This window comes from Cherax quadricarinatus, chromosome 89 (genome assembly GCF_038502225.1).
Source record: "Cherax quadricarinatus isolate ZL_2023a chromosome 89, ASM3850222v1, whole genome shotgun sequence".
In the NCBI taxonomy this organism is placed as follows: Eukaryota; Metazoa; Arthropoda; class Malacostraca; order Decapoda; family Parastacidae; genus Cherax; species Cherax quadricarinatus.
The window spans coordinates 3848807-3867096 of NC_091380.1; the positions used below are offsets into that span (position 1 = coordinate 3848807).

Below are 18290 nucleotides of genomic sequence, written 5' to 3' on the forward strand. Positions count from 1 at the left end.
TTGATCTAGGGAATTGGATCTGTGATCCAGTTCCCTGAAGCCTGAATACCTTCCACCCCCTCCCCTCATCTGCGCTGTATAATCTTACAGGTTTAGCACTCCCCATGATTATAATTCTTGTGGGTCTAGCGCTTAGTTTTGATTGTAATAACATCTCAAGGAAGGTTTCTTCATGTAAGTAACCCCTCAGGGGAGGTTCCTTGATGCTGGTGAGGGGTTCTTGATCTAGGGAAATGGATCTGTGCTCCAATTTCATGAATTAAGCCTGATTGCCTTCCATCCTCCTTTCTTCCCCCACAGGTACTGTATAATCCTTATGGGTTTAGCTCTCCCCCCATAATTGATGCTGGTGAGGGGCTTGATCTAGGGAACTGGGTCTGTGCTCCAATTCCCTGAAACCTTACGTCTCTCTCCCTCCACGGGTGCTGTATAATCACTATGGGTTTAGTTCTCCCCAGGATATTATTTCATGCTGTATAACCCTTGCTGTTTAGAACTTCTTTTGATTATAATAATGCAAGTGAAGGGCTCTTGATCTGAGGATTTGGACATGCCCTCCTCTTCCTATTCAGCACTGTATGATCCTTGTCCCCTCAAGGGAGGTTCCTTGACACTGGTGAGGGGCTCTTGATCTAGGGGATTGGATCTGTGCTCTAGTTCCCTGAATTGAGCCCGAATACCTTCCATCCCCTCCTCACATGCACTATATACGTAATCCTATGGGTTTAGTGCTCTCCCATGATTACAATAATAATAATCTTTAGAATTTAATGCTCTCTCATGAATGTAATAATCTGATGTACTCTGTAGAATTAGTAGTGTTTATTACAACTGGACCTTGTGGTTTGGCACTACTTTTTGAGCATAATAATTATTACAACTGCAGGTGAGGTATGTTGAATATCAGAATATACAAATACTATACTGGATGAAAAGAATGAAAAGAAGTTGGATGTCCTGGCCCTAAGCGAAACAAAGCTGAAGGGGGTAGGAGAGTTTCAGTGGGGGGAAATAAATGGGATTAAATCTGGAGTATCTGAGAGAGTTAGAGCAAAGGAAGGGGTAGCAGTAATGTTAAATGATCAGTTATGGAAGGAGAAAAGAGAATATGAATGTGTAAATTCAAGAATTATGTGGATTAAAGTAAAGGTTGGATGCGAGAAGTGGGTTATAATAAGCGTGTATGCACCTGGAGAAGAGAGGAATGCAGAGGAGAGAGAGATTTTGGGAGATGTTAAGTGAATGTATAGGAGCCTTTGAACCAAGTGAGAGAGTAATTGTGGTAGGGGACCTGAATGCTAAAGTAGGAGAAACTTTTAGAGAGGGTGTGGTAGGTAAGTTTGGGGTGCCAGGTGTAAATGATAATGGGAGCCCTTTGATTGAACTTTGTATAGAAAGGGGTTTAGTTATAGGTAATACATATTTTAAGAAAAAGAGGATAAATAAGTATACACGATATGATGTAGGGCGAAATGACAGTAGTTTGTTGGATTATGTATTGGTAGATAAAAGACTGTTGAGTAGACTTCAGGATGTACATGTTTATAGAGGGGCCACAGATATATCAGATCACTTTCTAGTTGTAGCTACACTGAGAGTAAAAGGTAGATGGGATACAAGGAGAATAGAAGCATCAGGGAAGAGAGAGGTGAAGGTTTATAAACTAAAAGAGGAGGCAGTTAGGGTAAGATATAAACAGCTATTGGAGGATAGATGGGCTAATGAGAGCATAGGCAATGGGGTCGAAGAGGTATGGGGTAGGTTTAAAAATGTAGTGTTAGAGTGTTCAGCAGAAGTTTGTGGTTACAGGAAAGTGGGTGCAGGAGGGAAGAGGAGCGATTGGTGGAATGATGATGTAAAGAGAGTAGTAAGGGAGAAAAAGTTAGCATATGAGAAGTTTTTACAAAGTAGAAGTGATGCAAGGAGGGAAGAGTATATGGAGAAAAAGAGAGAGGTTAAGAGAGTGGTGAAGCAATGTAAAAAGAGAGCAAATGAGAGAGTGGGTGAGATGTTATCAACAAATTTTGTTGAAAATAAGAAAAAGTTTTGGAGTGAGATTAACAAGTTAAGAAAGCCTAGAGAACAAATGGATTTGTCAGTTAAAAATAGGAGAGGAGAGTTATTAAATGGAGAGTTAGAGGTATTGGGAAGATGGAGGGAATATTTTGAGGAATTGTTAAATGTTGATGAAGATAGGGAAGCTGTGATTTCGTGTATAGGGCAAGGAGGAATAACATCTTGTAGGAGTGAGGAAGAGCCAGTTGTGAGTGTGGGGGAAGTTCGTGAGGCAGTAGGTAAAATGAAAGGGGGTAAGGCAGCCGGGATTGATGGGATAAAGATAGAAATGTTAAAAGCAGGTGGGGATATAGTTTTGGAGTGGTTGGTGCAATTATTTAATAAATGTATGGAAGAGGGTAAGGTACCTAGGGATTGGCAGAGAGCATGCATAGTTCCTTTGTATAAAGGCAAAGGGGATAAAAGAGAGTGCAAAAATTATAGGGGGATAAGTCTGTTGAGTGTACCTGGTAAAGTGTATGGTAGAGTTATAATTGAAAGAATTAAGAGTAAGACGGAGAATAGGATAGCAGATGAACAAGGAGGCTTTAGGAAAGGTAGGGGGTGTGTGGACCAGGTGTTTACAGTGAAACATATAAGTGAACAGTATTTAGATAAGGCTAAAGAGGTCTTTGTGGCATTTATGGATTTGGAAAAGGCGTATGACAGGGTGGATAGGGGGGCAATGTGGCAGATGTTGCAAGTGTATGGTGTAGGAGGTAGGTTACTGAAAGCAGTGAAGAGTTTTTACGAGGATAGTGAGGCTCAAGTTAGAGTATGTAGGAAAGAGGGAAATTTTTTCCCAGTAAAAGTAGGCCTTAGACAAGGATGTGTGATGTCACCGTGGTTGTTTAATATATTTATAGATGGGGTTGTAAGAGAAGTAAATGCGAGGGTCTTGGCAAGAGGCGTGGAGTTAAAAGATAAAGAATCACACACAAAGTGGGAGTTGTCACAGCTGCTCTTTGCTGATGACACTGTGCTCTTGGGAGATTCTGAAGAGAAGTTGCAGAGATTGGTGGATGAATTTGGTAGGGTGTGCAAAAGAAGAAAATTAAAGGTGAATACAGGAAAGAGTAAGGTTATGAGGATAACAAAAAGATTAGGTGATGAAAGATTGAATATCAGATTGGAGGGAGAGAGTATGGAGGAGGTGAACGTATTCAGATATTTGGGAGTGGACGTGTCAGCGGATGGGTCTATGAAAGATGAGGTGAATCATAGAATTGATGAGGGAAAAAGAGTGAGTGGTGCACTTAGGAGTCTGTGGAGACAAAGAACTTTGTCCTTGGAGGCAAAGAGGGGAATGTATGAGAGTATAGTTTTACCAACGCTCTTATATGGGTGTGAAGCGTGGGTGATGAATGTTGCAGCGAGGAGAAGGCTGGAGGCAGTGGAGATGTCATGTCTGAGGGCAATGTGTGGTGTGAATATAATGCAGAGAATTCGTAGTTTGGAAGTTAGGAGGAGGTGCGGGATTACCAAAACTGTTGTCCAGAGGGCTGAGGAAGGGTTGTTGAGGTGGTTCGGACATGTAGAGAGAATGGAGCGAAACAGAATGACTTCAAGAGTGTATCAGTCTGTAGTGGAAGGAAGGCGGGGTAGGGGTCGGCCTAGGAAGGGTTGGAGGGAGGGGGTAAGGGAGGTTTTGTGTGCGAGGGGCTTGGACTTCCAGCAGGCATGCGTGAGCGTGTTTGATAGGAGTGAATGGAGACAAATGGTTTTTAATACTTGACGTGCTGTTGGAGTGTGAGCAAAGTAACATTTATGAAGGGATTCAGGGAAACTGGCAGGCCGGACTTGAGTCCTGGAGATGGGAAGTACAGTGCCTGCACTCTGAAGGAGGGGTGTTAATGTTGCAGTTTAAAAACTGTAGTGTAAAGCACCCTTCTGGCAAGACAGTGATGGAGTGAATGATGGTGAAAGTTTTTCTTTTTCGGGCCACCCTGCCTTGGTGGGAATCGGCCAGTGTGATAATAATAAAAAATAATATACTGGAGCATCCAGCCAGTGCTGTATGACCCTTATGGGTTTAGCACTTAGTTCTGATTATAATGGAGTATCCAGCAGGCTTCTATGAGAGTGGACAGGAGTGAATGGAGGCAAGTGGTGTTTTGATGGATGTGCTGTTGGAGTGTGCAAGGTAATTTTTCTGAAGGGATTCAAGGAGACTGGTTAGCTGGACTCGAGTCCTGGAGATGGAAAATACTATGTTGCATGCACCGGAGGAGGGATGAGGATGTTGTCCTCCTGGAGCAGGGAAGTACAATCCCTGCAGTCTCAAGGATGGGGTCCTTCAGTTGAGGTTTCTTGAAGCCAGTTAGGGGCTTTTGATCCAAGGAATTGGACCTGTGCCCCCCCCCTTGAATCAAACCTGAATGCTTTCCATTTCCTCTAGGTGCTGTATGACCCCCATGGGTCTAATGCTCCTTCATGAATATAGCAGAGGAATGTTGCAGTCCTGGAGGTTAGAGCACTGTGTGCCAGAACCCTGAAGGAGGGTGGGGATGCTGTAGTCCTGAAGGTGGGAAGTATAGTGTGCCTGCACTGTGAGGGAGGGGTGAGGATGTCAGTTCTGGAAATAGGAAGTATAGTGCCTACACTATAAAGGAGTGGCAAGGATGTCAGTTCTGAAGACGGTAGGTATAGTGCCTGCGCTATGAAGGAGGGGTAAGGATGTGGCAGTCTTGGAGGTGGGAAGTACAGTGCCTGCACTATGGAGGAGGGGTGGGAATGTTCAGAGGGTCATCTGAACTGGAATATCAGCGCAAGTTTAGCAGGAGAGCGACAATGAATGATGGCGAATATTTCCTTTGGGGTTACCCTAGCCTAGCAGGAGACTGCCGTTGAGGGACTCGATGTAAGGAACTAGCAAAAATGAAGAACTTGTTTTCTGTTGGGTCCCTGGTCATGGTGATGTTCAGGGCAAGGAGCAGGTAGACTGCTCTGCAATCTGCAGTACATGACCTACCAGTTTATATAAGGTACATTCCATACTCTGACTGTTTTGCTGTAATATCTACCCACCTTTGCAACTGTTAGCAATAACATTGGTCTGATATGACTCAAAACAAATTACATTCTATCAAATCAAGTTTAGGTTTCTGACCTCCTTGTCATCGATACCGAGGTTGGGAGACAACACTCTCCTCTTCGCATTGGACACACTCGCCTAATTCATGGGTATCTCGTGGAGAGGCGTACTGTTCCATTTTTGTGAGAATTATCTAGTTCCTGTTTCAATTTCCCATATTCTATTGGACTATTCTGTCTATCAACAAAGCTGTATAGTCCTTGTGGCTTAGCGCTTCTATTTTGATTATAATAATAATCTGTCTATCAACGAGCACGCAAAATTTTCCTCCAATGGCTTCACCGCTCTAACACCCTTACTTTATTTTCCCTCCTTGCTGACAGACCAACCTTTGACACACTCCCTCTTTGACTTTTTGACAGCAACTGATTTATTACACAAACTTTGATAATCCTTCCTTTAGCACTCCTGACAGCCCCTCCTAACTTTACCTTTATTGTCATCTCCACCCTTATTTATCCTTAGATCCTGCATCAACTCTTACCCTGCAGCACTGTATGACCCTGGTAGGTTTAGTGCTTCCTTTTGATTATAATAATGATAATGTACCTACTCTTGCCTTCCTTGGATCCAACCTGATTGTCTCCCATTCCCTGCCAGGTGCTATATGACCTCTACAGGTTTAGTGCTCACCATGAATGTACTACTAATATTAATACTGTTATCATTATTACTATTGTTACTATTACTACTAATGCTGCTACTAATTACTACCCATTAATAATACTATTACAATTACTGCTATTTGATGTATGACCCTTGTGGGTTTACCTCTTAGTTTTGATTATAATAATAATAATGACTAGTAATAATTACTAGTTTTGGAAGGTTAGCACTGTATGACCCTTGCAGTTTAGCACTTCCTTTTTATAATAATAATGACCCTTGTGGGTTTAGTGCTTAATTATGAATAATATAATTATTTGGAAGGTTAGAATCATGACAGATGATAATAGAAGTTCTATGATCTCGACAATTAATTCCATGGTCAGTTTAGCACATATTTTTTGGTAATAATAATAATAATAATAATAACTTGATTATAATAATTCATTGGTCAAAATAGGCCATTGACTCAGTTCTCACGAGGACACTAGAGAGTTACAAGAGAATCTGAATAGACTGATGTAGTTGTCGAAGTGGCAGATGCAATTTAAACCAACACAAAGTTCTGGGCATTGGGAAGCGTCTTTTTGATTATAATAATAATAACAGGCATTGGGAAGGAAAATAACCAGGCAGTTATAAACTAAATAATGTAGATCTTGATCACTCTGCAAAAAAAAAAAAATTAGAATTCTGGTTAGCAGTAATTTAAAAACATGAGAACCCCTTAAGGGAGGTTCCTTGACGCTGGTTAGGGGCTCTTGATCTAGGGAATTGGATCTGTGCTCTTATTCCTTGAATTAAGCCTGATTATCTTCCATCCCTTCCCTCCACATGCGCCGTATAATCCTACGGGTTTAGCGCTCCCCATGATTATAATAACAAAAATGGGAGAACACTGCAGCAGGCCTACTGGCTCATACAAGGCAAGTCCCTCTCAAAACCAACTATTCCCACCCACCGGGCAGAAATGGTTTTGTGAAAAATTCCATTTATCTGAATGTAACTAATTATGTACATAACAGTAAATGATAACAAAGATAATTATTATTTATCAATGTTACATAGACAAGTAGGAATTTGGGACACCTAGGTCGCAAAAAATGTCCCCCTTCGATACCTACCACTGTCATAACCACAAGTTACTCTGGACCTATTAATTAAATGAAATATACATACACCAGGAATACTGGTAAATATATAAATTTGTGGACTGTATATTAAAAATAATAAATGGTTATATTTATACACAATTACATAACAGAAGGAAAATATATCTTAATATCACTCACCAATTTGACTGGAGATTAATGTGTATCATACTCAGAAAACCTCACTCTAACTAAATCTATGAAAATAATGCTAGCCAGAATTACACACAAATCTAGAGAGCTTATCTGAGGTTCCTGGAGCTGTCTTGTCCAGTCGTCTGATATCTCAAGTTATGCAGGAATGCACAACCACCAATTTCGCCTCCTATTTGAGAGGTGTCAACACAATTTTAACCTCTAGAGCACGAAAAATTCTTCCCATTACACCAACGTTTGTACAAAATTCAAAACCAAGATGGCGAGCGTCTCCTGCCCAGACGCAGGCTTTCTGTTTTCTATAACAAATATTATTAAATACAGTATAGGCCATCTATTTACCTATAAATTACCGTATTTCCGGAAAATATATACAGTATTTTCCACAGGTTTTTTATATAATGTATATATATATTACTGTGGACTAACTCCATTCAGGCTAGATGATTTAGGCTGGATGTAACTCCATTCAGGGTAGATGTAGTTACATTCAGGCTGGATGTAGCTACATTCAGGCTAGATGTAACTACATTCAGGCTGGATGTAACTACATTCAGGCTGGATGTAGCTACATTCAGGCTGGATGTAGCTACATTCAGGCTGGATGTAACTACATTCAGGCTGGATGTAACTACATTCAGGCTGGATGTAACTACATTCAGGCTGGATGTAACTACATTCAGGCTAGATGTAACTACATTCAGGCTGGATGTAACTACATTCAGGCTAGATGTAACTACATTCAGGCTGGATGTAACTACATTCAGGCTAGATGTAACTACATTCAGGCTGGATGTAACTACATTCAGGCTAGATGTAACTACATTCAGGCTGGATGTAACTACATTCAGGCTAGATGTAACTACATTCAGGCTAGATGTAACTACATTCAGGCTGGATGTAACTACATTTAGGCTAGATGTAACTAGTGTCCCGTAGCTGGGTTGGTAGTGCTCTAAACTTGCACGTTGATGCCCATGGTTCGATATCCGGTACGGGGATCTTCACATATTTCATCTTAAGAACATCCCACCCTGCAGCGCTGTATAACCCTTGTGAGTTTAGAGCTTAGTTTTGCTAGTAATAATAATAATTACCATAATACGCGGCTTTCCAGTATTTTATTATAGTTTGTCCTCAAATTTTTAATTTTCATTTTCTCTAACTCATTTTTATGCAGTAATAAAAGTCAACTAAAAACTAAAATAATAATACATCACGTAGTTTTATGTGACATAGTAAATTATTCTCAATCAGAGATTTTTTTAGGCTGTTGTTAATTACTAAATCATCTACGTAAATGACCCCAGTTAAGATAATAATTATTTTCTGTTTGAAATTAAGTTTTCACTTGACTGTTGTGGTTGACAGACCAACAATGGAGGTGATTTGAAAACTTATTTGACTTTCGTGACTCATTTATACGCCTTTTTTTGGTAAGTATAGGCGTTTTTAATTATAGTTTCTGCCCTTATGCTGAGCAGATGACTTTATTGTGTAGTTGGTGAGTTTTTTTTTAGTTATTAATGTGGAATTATGGTTATTATAGACATTTAACCTCTCCAGGGAGGTTCTTTGAAACTGGTGAGGGGCTCTTGATCCAGGGAATTAGATCTCTGCCCCGGTTCTCTGAATTAAGCCTGAATGCCTTCCATCCCCCACATGGGCTGTATAACCCTACGGGTTTAGCGCCCCCCATTATTATAGCCATTTAGGCCTCGGGGGAGAGGTGCCTTGATACCAGGAAGGCTCTTGATCCAAGGAATTTTACCCGATTTCCCTTTCCTTGGAGCGACCCTCATTGCCTCTCATACACCCCAGGCGCCTGCATAACCCCTAAGGGTCTAGCGCTTCGCCCCTTGAAATAAATGGGAATTTTAATTTTTTTTTTACCAGTCGTGACCCTTAGTAATTTTATCAGTTATTATAAATAAAAACTTATTATTATGCTAACTTAAACGTATTGATAAATTGTAAAGATATAACCCAAGAAAGTCAAAGATTTATTGTGGCTAAGTAAGTTTATTTAGGTACAGGTACATAGTTACAGAATTTATTATACATAATAATATGTGTAGATTATGTAGGATAAACCTAAAAAAAGTCAAAGTGACTTATTTCCATTGGGATCCTTGTAATATTTTATTATTTTAACCTTAAAAGTTAAAACAGCTAAGTAAGTCAACTATGTGAAAAGCATTAAACAGTAAAGGAGATAAGTAAGTTTATTCAGGTATATATAATTACACAGAATATCATACATATGTGTAGGAACGTAGGATAACCCAGAAAAGTCAAAGTGACTTATTTCGACTGGGGTCCTCGTGATAATTATTTAAAAGTTAAAAACGGGTATCTTAACTATGTAAAAGCAGATACAATAAAAGAAGATATACTGTACTAGGGGAGAGATAAAATTAGTTATTTTCATAAAAGAAATCACTCTCCCTTTCTGTACCCCTCAAGGAAGGTTCCTTGATGTTGGTGAGGGGCTCTTGATCTAGGGAATTGGTTCTGTGTTCCAGTTCCCTGAATTAAGCCTGAATACCTTCCATCCCCCTCTCCCCCACAGGTGCTGTATAATCCCTACGGGTTTAGTGCTCCCCCACGATTGTAATAATAATCCCTTTCTGTAGCCTTATTCATAAGGTACTTTTTGGCTGTCTTCTTGAACTGGCTCGTGCTATGACTGGCTTTGACATGTACTGGCAGTTTATTCCACTTCTTTACAGTACAGAAAAATGTCGCTGAAGCCTGACTGCTGACTTTAAGTACGGCAAAGTTATTCTCCCTTCCCCTAGTTCTGTAATTACATTGGTTCCCGGCCATAACAAAATTGGCAGTAAGATATTGGGGGACACTGGTTGTGAGCAATTTTATAAATGTAATTTAGCTTTAGTTTCTGTACTCTGTCTTCAACATTCAGCATGTCCAGTTGTTGTAATTCATCCTGGCCTACATACTCTCCTGGACTCAGCTCCAAAATGAATCTCACCATTTTGTTCTGGGTGATTTGTAGCCTATCTTTTAGTTTTTTTTTGTTAAGGCAGAGTACCATGAACAGCAAGAGTCGTCTATAATACATTGTATCAGAGCTAGACACAGGGTCCTGAGAGCCTCAGTTGGTAGACACTGTGCCTGTCTGTATAGGAATTTTAGTCTGGTATTACTTTCTCATTACACTGTTTCATATCAATTCTTCTGACATGCATGAGTCAGATTGGATTCCCTGATATTTCACTGAAGACACTGAAGTGATAGTTCCCCATTACATAGGACATCAAAATTATTTACCCTCTTAATTTATTTTTCGTGCCGCAGAGTATGGCTTCCGTTTTCCTGAAGTGTAATGATAATTTGTTGTCTAACCATTTACTGCAGGACTCATGTTCTAGTGATAGTACATTAACTATATCTTATGGGTCTTGTTTTACTGTAATAACTGTATGATCTTTGAGGGTTTAGTTCTTAGTTCTGATTGTAATAATAATTTACTACATATACATGTATTAAATTGAGGCATATGCATGTTACCTTAGTAAGTAAGAGTATTTAGGTACAGGTACACATAAGTAGTGTTATACATAGTTTAACGTGTGTAAATTACTTACGATAACCCCAAAAATCTGACAGTAACTTATTTCCATTATGGTCCTTGATGAGTAAACTAATGTTTTTTACAGGAACAATGGCGGAGCCATGTGCGGAGCCCATTATTAAGCGCATTAGACACTTGAGCTCTCTGGTGAGCAGCTCTGGCCTTGATGTGGACCAAGGTTCGAGCCTGTTGTCCCGACACCTCATTGGACAAGAGTGGCTGCTGGATGCTCTCCTGGTGTTGTATGATGAGTGTAACAATGATTTCCTGAAGAAGGAAAAGTTTATTGCTGACTTTGTTGACAAATGTAAGAAGTTAATTTTTAGTGGAATAGATCTGATTTGTTTCTGTATTGATGCTAAATTTATAGATGATTTTATAAATTAATGTTTTAGTTTTAATAGTTGTGTTAGGGACAAAACTGTTACATAGGCATAAAGTAGTGACAAGTGATTATCATACATCTTGCAACACAAAAAACATCAAATAAAATGTTTATTTTTATTATTAGCTTTCTTTGCTAAAAACAATTCTGTCTATAGTTTAAATTGCAGGTTTTCTTGAGGACATGTTATTGTAGTAATTTATTTACCTAACAGTTTGTTTAAAGGTTGCAAAGATTATTTTTTAAATATGTACAGTATTTCCATGTATTTTTTATTTTTTTAATTTTAATTTTTTTTTTACTAGTCGTGACCCTTAATAATTTTATCAGTTATTATAAATAGACTTATTATTATGCTAAAATAAACGTGATGATAAATTGCAAAGATATAACCCAAGAAAGCCAAAGATTTATTGTGGCTAAGTAAGTTTATTTAGGTACTGTACATAGTTACAGAATTTATTATACATAGTAATATGTGTAGATTTTGTAGGATAAACCCCAAAAAAGTTAAAGTGACTTACTTCCATTGGGAGCCTTGTAATATTTTATTATTTAAATCTTAAAGGTTAAAACAGCTAAGTAAGTCAACTATGTGAAAAGCATTAAACAGTAAAGGAGATAAGTAAGTTTATTCAGGTATACATAATTACACAGAATAATAAAATAAATGACTAGTAGAATAAGATAAATAGGTTTGCAGGATATTTCACATTTTATTTCTGTTTATAATCTTCAAAGGTATAATAGATGAATGAAGTATGTATGCACTACTTAGGTTATCTAATACAACAATAATGCTTGCTTAACCTATTTACCTGACCACCCGTGATGCCATCTCTAAACTGCTTAACTTCTCCTGTCTCTGGTATACGAGTCTCCGTCCTTCGGCATTCACTATAAATTCATTAAGTCTGATTGACTGAACACCACCTATCAAGATTGAGCGACTGATCACCTCAGACTTCTTCACATCTTCCATATCTCTAGTAATTAATCTCTGTATTGGATTGATAGTCCTGAAACTTCACCGTAATAAAGATGCCCAAGTGTTGCACGTGTCTCATTAGTATTTGTCAGTGTTGTATACTGAATTGCATTTGCATACATGTGATTTTTGTGCCTAACAATGTATTATTACATGTAAACAACAATATCTTCGTACTCCATATAAAGAAATAAAAATTTGGATTTGAATTAATTTTAATAATTTTTTTTTTTATAATTTTGAGCCTCATATTGTTAGTATTGCTGCATTTATTCCTTTTCTGCAGTCTGTATGAAATGTAAAACGAGTAGAGTGAAAAATTCTGCAAGGTATATTTTTTCTATTACCAGCTGAGTGTACAGGGAATTGCGCTTCCGCCCTGTCTCAACTCTTATGTGACCGATATGACTGAGCTATGTTGTATCTGTTTTAAGAGTTTCTTTTCATAATTAAGATATGTATTTGCATCTCTGCTTCAATGTAGTGTGTTCAGAAAAACCACAGTACTAATGAAGGTGGTTTTGTTAGAGATCCCTTCAAGAAACTCAGGCGAGATATTTAATGATGGTAATGGTATATGTTGAGCATTGTTTTTTCGTGTATTAACTCAGGTTTTAAAACCCACTGATAACATGTGATTTATTTTTTGTTTAATACTATATACGGGTATGTACTGTAACAAATAAGTGAAAGAAATGTATGTTTTTAATCTTAATTTTTTTACCTTCCTCAGATCGTAGCACTATTCATGAGGTGCGGAAACTGCGAGTTAATCTTAATGATTTTGAACAAAAGAAAGTAATTGGTAAAGGTCACTTTGGTGTTGTACAGTTAGTTAGGGAGAAAGCAACAGGCAATGTCTTTGCACTGAAGAGCCTCAGGAAGTCTGATATTTTATCACAAAAACATGTAAGTAGCATAAACATTTTTCATTTTGTTTTTACTGTTAACCATTAAGAGGAATTTGCCAGTAGTTATGTTTGGTTGTGCTACAGTAATGTTTTGTACATCATACTCTAGATATAATCCAATCAGATTTTTTAGTGTCACTTCCATGAGGAGAGTTAAACAGCTGTAACAAATGCAATATAATTAACTGGAAATGGGGAAACATTGACTTTAATATAGTACAGCCTCTCCTCACGTAGCTACGTACTCGTTTACCGACGACTCAGACTTACGATGGGCTCTCTGACCTATATTCATATCTAAATCATGTATATTAGAGCTGATTTCCTCTATTCTGTTTATTACAATATACAGTACACTACTGTATAAAGATGTTAAAATATACATGTACTAAAAATAATGTAAATGGTGCATGGGTGGCATTAAAGCAGTATCAAAGATGGTTGACATAAACCCACTACCATTAGAGTATGCTCCTTGTTTAGCGATGAATTTGTTTACCAACACAATATTAGGAACGGAACTCTGTCATTAAGTGTGGAGAAGCTGAAATATATTGTAAAGTAATAAGATTACTATGAATTGTCAAATAGATGACATAAAGATGGTAACTGGTGTGTTGAAGTGTATGGAATTAAAGTTTATCCTTCCAAATTGAGCCACCAATTTTTTAAACTTCTTTCTTATTCTCCCAATAGCACTGTCATCCACAAACAGCAACTGTGATAATTCTCACTAATCAGATTCCTTAACTTTCATAATATCTTTCGAGATATAGTGTGCAATATTTCTCGTATTTTGTTTTCAGGTTGCATTTTATGAGGAGGAAAGAGATATTATGGCCAAGGCATCCTCACCATGGATCACACAGTTACAATATGCCTTCCAGGTAAACTACCTAAAAGGTTTTTTTTTTTTCACGTAGATGGCCTTCACATCCTATAGGATATTTTCATTATATGTATATTTTGACAGACAAATAACCCACACCTAGAAGAAAGAAATTTATGATGCTTTGATCTGACTTGTAGCATTAACTAGCTACACTAGTTAGTGGTACAAGTTACATGATGACCCACAGCTCCATCTGCATGCCATCATATAACTAAGACCTTGCATTAGGTAACACTTGCCCTCTTTCCTGTAAAACTTTTACCTGCCTAGGCATCTTAATGTTTTCATTAGAATGTGGTCAGTTGGTTGAGACTCTAAACTAATGTGTATCTTTCTGTGTTCATAGGATGACCAACAGTTGTACTTAGTGATGGAGTTTCACCCAGGGGGTGACTTGTTGTCCCTGCTGGATCGTTGCGAGGGTTTGTTCTCTGAGGAAATGGCCCGCTTTTACCTTGCAGAAATAATTTTAGCAGTTCATGATTTACACTCCATGGGCTATGTTCATAGGTAAGAAAAGATGCATGATGTTACACTAAGCTGTGAAAAAAGACACTTATGTACAATTCAGGACATTTATTAGAGGAGATGTTTTGCCACATAAACTTGTGTACAGTTCAAGACAGCAACTCAGTGAATGATAGTGAATAGATTTCTTTTTAGGGTCATCCTACTTTGGTGGGAAAAGGCTAATCAGGTAAAAAGTCTAATTTTAGTGATGTGGAAAAAGACACGTGTCGTTTTCCACATCACTAAGTCTATTCACTATTGTTCACTCAGTTGCTCTTTCCAGAAGTTCACTGACGTCACAATTAATACGACCTTCTGAACTTCAACATTGCCAACCCTACTTCAGAATGCAGGCACTGTGCTACTTCTCGGATAGGAATACAATAGCTCACCTATTGTATTCCAATCTGGCTAACTAGTTTTCCTGAATTCCTTCATAAATGTTGCCTTGCTCACACTCCAACAGCATTCACTCATATATAACATGCTTGCACAATCCTTTTAGATGCCCAGTCCTCTAGCACGCAAAGTTTCCTTTACTCCCTTCCTCCAACCTTTCCTAGGATGACCCCTACCCCTCCTTCCCAACATCCCAGTTATATATGTTGTAGTCATCCTATTTTTGCAATCTTTGTCTAATAACCTGAACAGTGCCTCCTCATCCCTCTGAATAATACTTTTGCTAACTCCACACTTCCTCCTAATCTCCAGTTTTCAAATTCTGTGTTTAATATTCTCACTACACATTGCCCTCAAACACGACATCTCTTCTGCCTCCAGCCTCCTTGTTGCAACATTCAAAACACATGCTTCACACCCATGTAACTTATCAAATTTGTGATAGCAGTTTTGAAAGTACAGTAGTTCAGAAGTTACTCGTGCAGGGAGTTGTTTAAATAAACCTATGCAGTTTGGTGACCATATAATGCTTGCATCACACCAAAAAATTACAAATAAGATTACATGAGTTAAAAGAAGCAGGAAACTGAGGTAGGATCATAATTTAACTTCAACAAATATCAAGTCAGACACAAAACTGTTTAATGGATTAGCAATCTTTCAGCCAAGAGAGGTAAACAGCTTGAAACAAAGATTACCATTAACTAAATAACAGTTGGCATAAAAACTAATAAGCATATTTTGTATACAGTAATTTTATTTAATTAATCTGGCATCACCAAGCTATCTTACTCTGAGGAAACTTTTCTTCAGTCCACCTGTTGCTGCTCTTGCAACATTGCATAGCTCCTGATGACACACAGATGTGTAAAAGATCTTGAGCTGAAGATTTCCATCCCCTGTGGCTTGTCTTGCACTGGAACATTTATTGATTTTTTTTCTTATAAGATTTTGCTTTTAGACATTTAGTTTAGTACTGCACTATAAAAGAAACCATTCCTAAGGTATTTAGGTATCCCTGAAGGGAGACCATTAAGTGTTTGCTTTACATATAACTTAAAATGTTACATTTTATTGTACATATTACCAAAGGGAAAAAAGGTGAGTGGTGCGTTGAGGTATATGTGGAGTCAAAAAACGTTATCTATGGAGGCAAAGAAGGGAATGTATGAAAGTATAGTAGTACCAACACTCTTATATGGGTGTGAAGCTTGGGTGGTAAATGCAGCAGCGAGGAGACAGTTGGAGGCAGTGGAGATGTCCTGTCTAAGGGCAATGTGTGGTGTAAATATTATGCAGAAAATTCGGAGTGTGGAAATTAGGAGGTGTGGAGTTCATAAAAGTATTAGTCAGAGGGCTGAAGAGGGGTTGTTGAGGTGGTTTGGTCATTTAGAGAGAATGGATCAAAGTAGAGTGACATGGAGAGCATTTAAATCAGTAGGAGAAGGAAGACGGGGTAGGGGTCGTCCTCGAAAAGGTTGGAAGGAAGGGGTAAGGGAGGTTTTATGGGCAAGGGGCTTGGACTTCCAGCAGGCGTGCATGAGCGTGTTCGATAGGAGTGAATGGAGATGAATGGTATTTGGGACCTGACGATCTGTTGGAGTGTGAGCAGGGTAATATTTAGTGAAGGGATTCAGGGAAACCAGTTATTTTTATATAGCTGGACTTGAGTCCTGGAAATGGGAAGTATAGTGTTGCCTGCACTCTAAAGGAGGGGTTCGGGATATTGGCAGTTTGGAGGGATATGTTGTGTATCTTTATACGTATATGCTTCTAAACTGTTGTATTCTGAGCACCTCTGCAAAAACAGTGATTATGTGTGAGTGTGGTGAAAGTGTTGAATGATGATGAAAGTATTTTCTTTTTGGGGATTTTCTTTCTTTTTTGGGTCACCCTGCCTCGGTGGGAGACTGCCGACTTGATAAAAAAAAAAATTACCAAAGGGGTAATGGAACATTATACCAGCCTCATATGTTTTTATATCTTGTTAAAATTCTCATATAGTGTTTAATTTATATCTCTAGGGACATCAAGCCTGACAACATTCTTATTGACCGCTGTGGACACATCAAGCTGGCAGACTTTGGTTCAGCTGCAAAGCTTTCATCCAGTGGTGTTGTTCGCAGCAAAATGCCAGTGGGAACGCCTGACTATATTGCCCCAGAAGTTCTCCAGTCGGTTAATGAAACGGCTGGAAATACATCATATGGGGTAAGGAAACTTAATGTATACAATATGTATACGTGTATCACACTGTAAAGTCTGCACGAGAAGTTTACGTTAACTTGCAAAGCAAATTCTGAAACTAAGTCATTGTGCTAGCTATAATATTTTGCATGATCATTTTCACCCCTCATGATAAAAACTTCTCACAATGCAGCAGCACTAAGCTGTTTTCAAAGTTCCGTTGTGAAGATGTAAATACATACGTATATGATCTTTTGTCACCCTGCCTCGGTGGGAGACGACCGACTTGTTGAAAAAAAAAAAAAAATTATCTTTATTAACAACACTTAGCAATTTTTATTTTAACTTTACATGTTATTTGAAAGCCATAGTATTGTTTTCTAGTGACACTGGAAAAATGTGAAATTGATAATGTGTGTGTTACTGTGTAAAGACTTTATAATAAGGTTATTTTTTATAGATTGAATGTGATATGTGGTCACTGGGAATAATGGCATTTGAAATGTGCTATGGACGAATGCCATTTAAGGGCGACAAACTTGGCTCTACCTACAGCAACATCATGAACCATAAAGTAAGTTAATGGTTAGAAAGCTGGCTCATTTTCTACTGTACATTAATTATTGTTGTTGATCTTATTATTTTATTATTGACATATCAGTGCTGTATATTATTTTATTCTTATTTTTAGTAATCTATGTGGGAGACAGCCAGCGTGTTAAAAGAAAAATGATTTTATACTTTTAATGTATTATTGATGTACCACTATATATTTTTAACTGGCAGTTTCATACCCGTCCAGCAGGACTCCAGGAAGAAAGTACCTTTTATATTATTTGATCCATGACTGTCTTTCTGCATGTGGTGCAGTGTTGACCCACTGAAATGCAACATTGAACCCTTCTGGAAAAGCAACTAAAGAGCAAGTGATGGTGAAGGTGTTTTCTTTGGGTCTTCCTGTTCACCTTGTTGTAAAAATCTTGAATCAAAATGACTAGAATGGTTAAAATAAAAAAGTACAACATTGGGTTAAAACTAAAATATGACAGTGCTTGATCATGTCATTGAGTTGAAAGTTAAGAGCAGGACTGAGAGTAAACTCAGAGGTGCTAAAAAGGTAATTACAGATAGCAGTAATAACTGGTTAATTCCCTGCACTATTTTCATAGAAGGACGTACAGGCTGGGTTGTAGGAGTGACCACTAAAATTCTTTTATTACTAAATGTAAAAAGAAAAGCTTGTTTCTTCTTTTTTGGGTCACCCTGCCTCATTGGGAGACAGCTAATGTGTTAAAAAATTAAAATTAAGATTTTTTTTAACTTCTTCTTTCAACAAACCTGGCCGTATCCCACCGAGG

The 18290-nt window shown here is 38.1% G+C and overlaps 1 protein-coding gene across 3 annotated transcripts in view; it reads left to right on the forward strand.

Moving 5' to 3' along the window:
• Positions 1-8424: 8424 nt before the first annotated feature.
• sti (sticky) overlaps positions 8425-18290 on the forward strand; it is an 80775-nt gene continuing 70909 nt past the window's right edge. For all 3 annotated transcript variants that reach the window (XR_011394555.1, XM_070104081.1, XM_070104083.1), the window contains exons 1-7: positions 8425-8498; positions 10746-10967; positions 12767-12942; positions 13751-13831; positions 14183-14346; positions 16770-16956; positions 17393-17506. Coding sequence is in view for 2 of the 3 variants with exons in the window: in XM_070104081.1 (XP_069960182.1) it covers positions 10751-10967; positions 12767-12942; positions 13751-13831; positions 14183-14346; positions 16770-16956; positions 17393-17506 (939 nt within the window). In the remaining variant the exon portion in view is untranslated. The remainder of the gene's footprint in view (positions 8499-10745; positions 10968-12766; positions 12943-13750; positions 13832-14182; positions 14347-16769; positions 16957-17392; positions 17507-18290) is intronic.